General features: G+C 34.5%; 1 protein-coding gene across 1 annotated transcript in view; it reads right to left on the bottom strand.

Moving 5' to 3' along the window:
• LOC103480877 (transmembrane protein 184C-like) overlaps positions 1 to 2,887 on the bottom strand; it is a 7,751-nt gene extending 4,864 nt beyond the window's left edge. The window contains exons 1-3 of the mRNA XM_017310344.1: positions 2,684 to 2,887; positions 2,455 to 2,585; positions 709 to 745 (exon numbers count right to left, since the gene is read on the bottom strand). Coding sequence (XP_017165833.1) covers positions 709 to 745; positions 2,455 to 2,585; positions 2,684 to 2,800 — 285 coding nt within the window. The 5' untranslated portion in view covers positions 2,801 to 2,887. The remainder of the gene's footprint in view (positions 1 to 708; positions 746 to 2,454; positions 2,586 to 2,683) is intronic.

Genomic DNA, 2,887 nt, shown 5'->3' with positions numbered 1-2,887 from the left:
GAAATGTTTGTGAGCTGAAGTCATTGTGATGTTTAATAAAATTCATTCTCACATCAGAAATAKTTTGCATTCAATTTGAAACAAGAATTTTAATTATTTTAAAGTAAAATAAGTATTTATTTTAACTTGACGTTATGAGTATAATAATGACAAAATGTGTCTCTTTAACCAGGTGAGGACAGTTTTTTCTTGTTGGTTTAAATTGCAGCTTCAAGTTAAAACTCACAATTCAACTTTAACAAAGTAAAAAAAAAACACAATGTTCAGACCAACTTGTCTCTTGTTGTTAAATCAACTTCATAATTTCTGAGTTTAAACCAAAACTATTTTCTTGTTGACTTCAGTTGTATTTTGTTTTTGATGTTCTGAAAGTGAATTGATTATAAATTGACGAGTAGGAAAGGGGAAGGACATTATAAGATATTATATCTTCTACCTGCTCCTTTTCGAAAAGAAAATATAAAATTGGGCAGATTAATTTGTTTTACATTTTTATTTCTTATGTTTGTTTCATTCTATTTAATTTTTTCTTGATTGTCTTTTCTGTCTGTTCGAAATAAATAAATAAATAAATAAATAAATAAATAAATAAATAAATAAATAAATAAATAAGTAGTATTTTCATGGCAGCAGATGATCTTTGATTTTCAGGTTAAACCACCTTTAAATGTTTTACAGTGTCTCATTATCGCCTCCTTATTGACTCACGCTGTCCAAACTGTAGATCGGCACCATCCACAGGATCCTGCCAGACAAAAACAAACCAGAGAATCTCAGTTTCTGTCAGGTTTGAATTTTCATRCACTTTATTTTTTCCTTCTGTGGAAAATCTGAAAGTTTCAGAAACGTCCTTCATGTCGTTGTTACCTGYGTTTTCKTCCCTAAAACTATATWTTTTTTATTATTCCTGTGTTGTTTTATGAATTCAAAGAATCAAAGTGCATGAAAATAATTTACCAACACAAATTACATGTACTTAAAATTACATATAAATTAGAACATGCGTCCCGATTGGTGTCAGWTTAAAAATGTCTCTTGAAAAAATGTACTTTTAAGGACTTAATAAACTTTTTTTATGGGTCTGATATAATATTCCATTTTTAAATKTCATGTTTTCATGAACTGTAAGCAGAAACTCATCCTAACTAAAAGAKACAAAGCTGTTAAAACATCAGTCTTTGTCTAATTCATTTATAATTAATGTGTTTCTCTTGGTGATGAAGTTACTAAAATTAATATTCTTATTTATTGAATGGGTCTGTACAGCTATCCAGTTAAAATAAAAAACGTAAAACATTGTTGTTTTCTTCTGTAAACGTACTCAGATTAAAACTAAAATGTGATATATTCACACTTTTATTCAAACCACAACTAGATAAATATGTCTGCTCCTCTAACATGCAGCCACAACAGAAATTTGAATCATCGCCAAAGTTTTTCTACTTTTATTCAAGTTTAAAAAGTTTAGCTGGTTGTAACTTGATGAACNTTTTTTATTATTCCTGTGTTGTTTTATGAATTCAAAGAATCAAAGTGCATGAAAATAATTTACCAACACAAATTACATGTACTTAAAATTACATATAAATTAGAACATGCGTCCCGATTGGTGTCAGWTTAAAAATGTCTCTTGAAAAAATGTACTTTTAAGGACTTAATAAACTTTTTTTATGGGTCTGATATAATATTCCATTTTTAAATKTCATGTTTTCATGAACTGTAAGCAGAAACTCATCCTAACTAAAAGAKACAAAGCTGTTAAAACATCAGTCTTTGTCTAATTCATTTATAATTAATGTGTTTCTCTTGGTGATGAAGTTACTAAAATTAATATTCTTATTTATTGAATGGGTCTGTACAGCTATCCAGTTAAAATAAAAAACGTAAAACATTGTTGTTTTCTTCTGTAAACGTACTCAGATTAAAACTAAAATGTGATATATTCACACTTTTATTCAAACCACAACTAGATAAATATGTCTGCTCCTCTAACATGCAGCCACAACAGAAATTTGAATCATCGCCAAAGTTTTTCTACTTTTATTCAAGTTTAAAAAGTTTAGCTGGTTGTAACTTGATGAACCTAAAGAATAAATCAGATTTCTRAAGGGGTCAGTGGCCCCATGAACCCACCCCTGAATCTGCCCATGTTTTCTGTAGCAGAAAATATGTGTTGTTTTCATGTATCTGTAAACAACTGACTCATCAAACCTTATTTKATATAAAAGTTYAGTTTAATTTTTGTAGGGGTCAGTGCCCCCCATGAACCCACCCCTGAMTCCGCCCGTGCTCTCCTCTTATTGCGTTATTTTCCCTCCACTGCAGCGCAAACATCTGAAAATTGTCWGATTTTTTCGGGTTCAGAACGCTTTTCTGGTTCCGCGCAGTTAGCTAAACCCACATTAAGCTCAATCTCGGAGTGAAAACTCGGTGCTGGTTGAGTCGATGCTTCACCTGATGATGGGCTTCTGCAGCTCCGGCTGGGTGTAGTGCACCATGTGCTGCAGGATCCCCCACAGGGAAATGGGGATTGTGAGGAACACGAACACTCCGGCTATGAACCAGGCTTTGCTGTGAGTCCCGACCTGCGCAAACAGAGCAGCAGAACCTCTCTGGGTCAAGACGTTTGGACCGGATCGGATGAGGCTCGTAACGGAGTCCAGGTGAGTCAGGAGGATTTCACCTTGTCCTTCTGGAGCTCCCAGACGCACAGCGGCACCACGGCCACCAGCAGCAGGGCGTACAGAACCAGAACCAGCGGGCGGATCCATCTCCTCCACTCTGCACAGGTACACGGCATGACGGCTGCTTTTCCCTGAGTGGAGACTTACAGGCTCATCCTAAACCTGAAGATAAAGACAGACCTTTAGAGCTGGACTCTGTCCTT

Source organism: Poecilia reticulata, linkage group LG18, assembly GCF_000633615.1.
Source record: "Poecilia reticulata strain Guanapo linkage group LG18, Guppy_female_1.0+MT, whole genome shotgun sequence".
Classification (NCBI taxonomy): Eukaryota; Metazoa; Chordata; class Actinopteri; order Cyprinodontiformes; family Poeciliidae; genus Poecilia; species Poecilia reticulata.
This window is presented reverse-complemented; position numbering and strand designations above follow the sequence as displayed.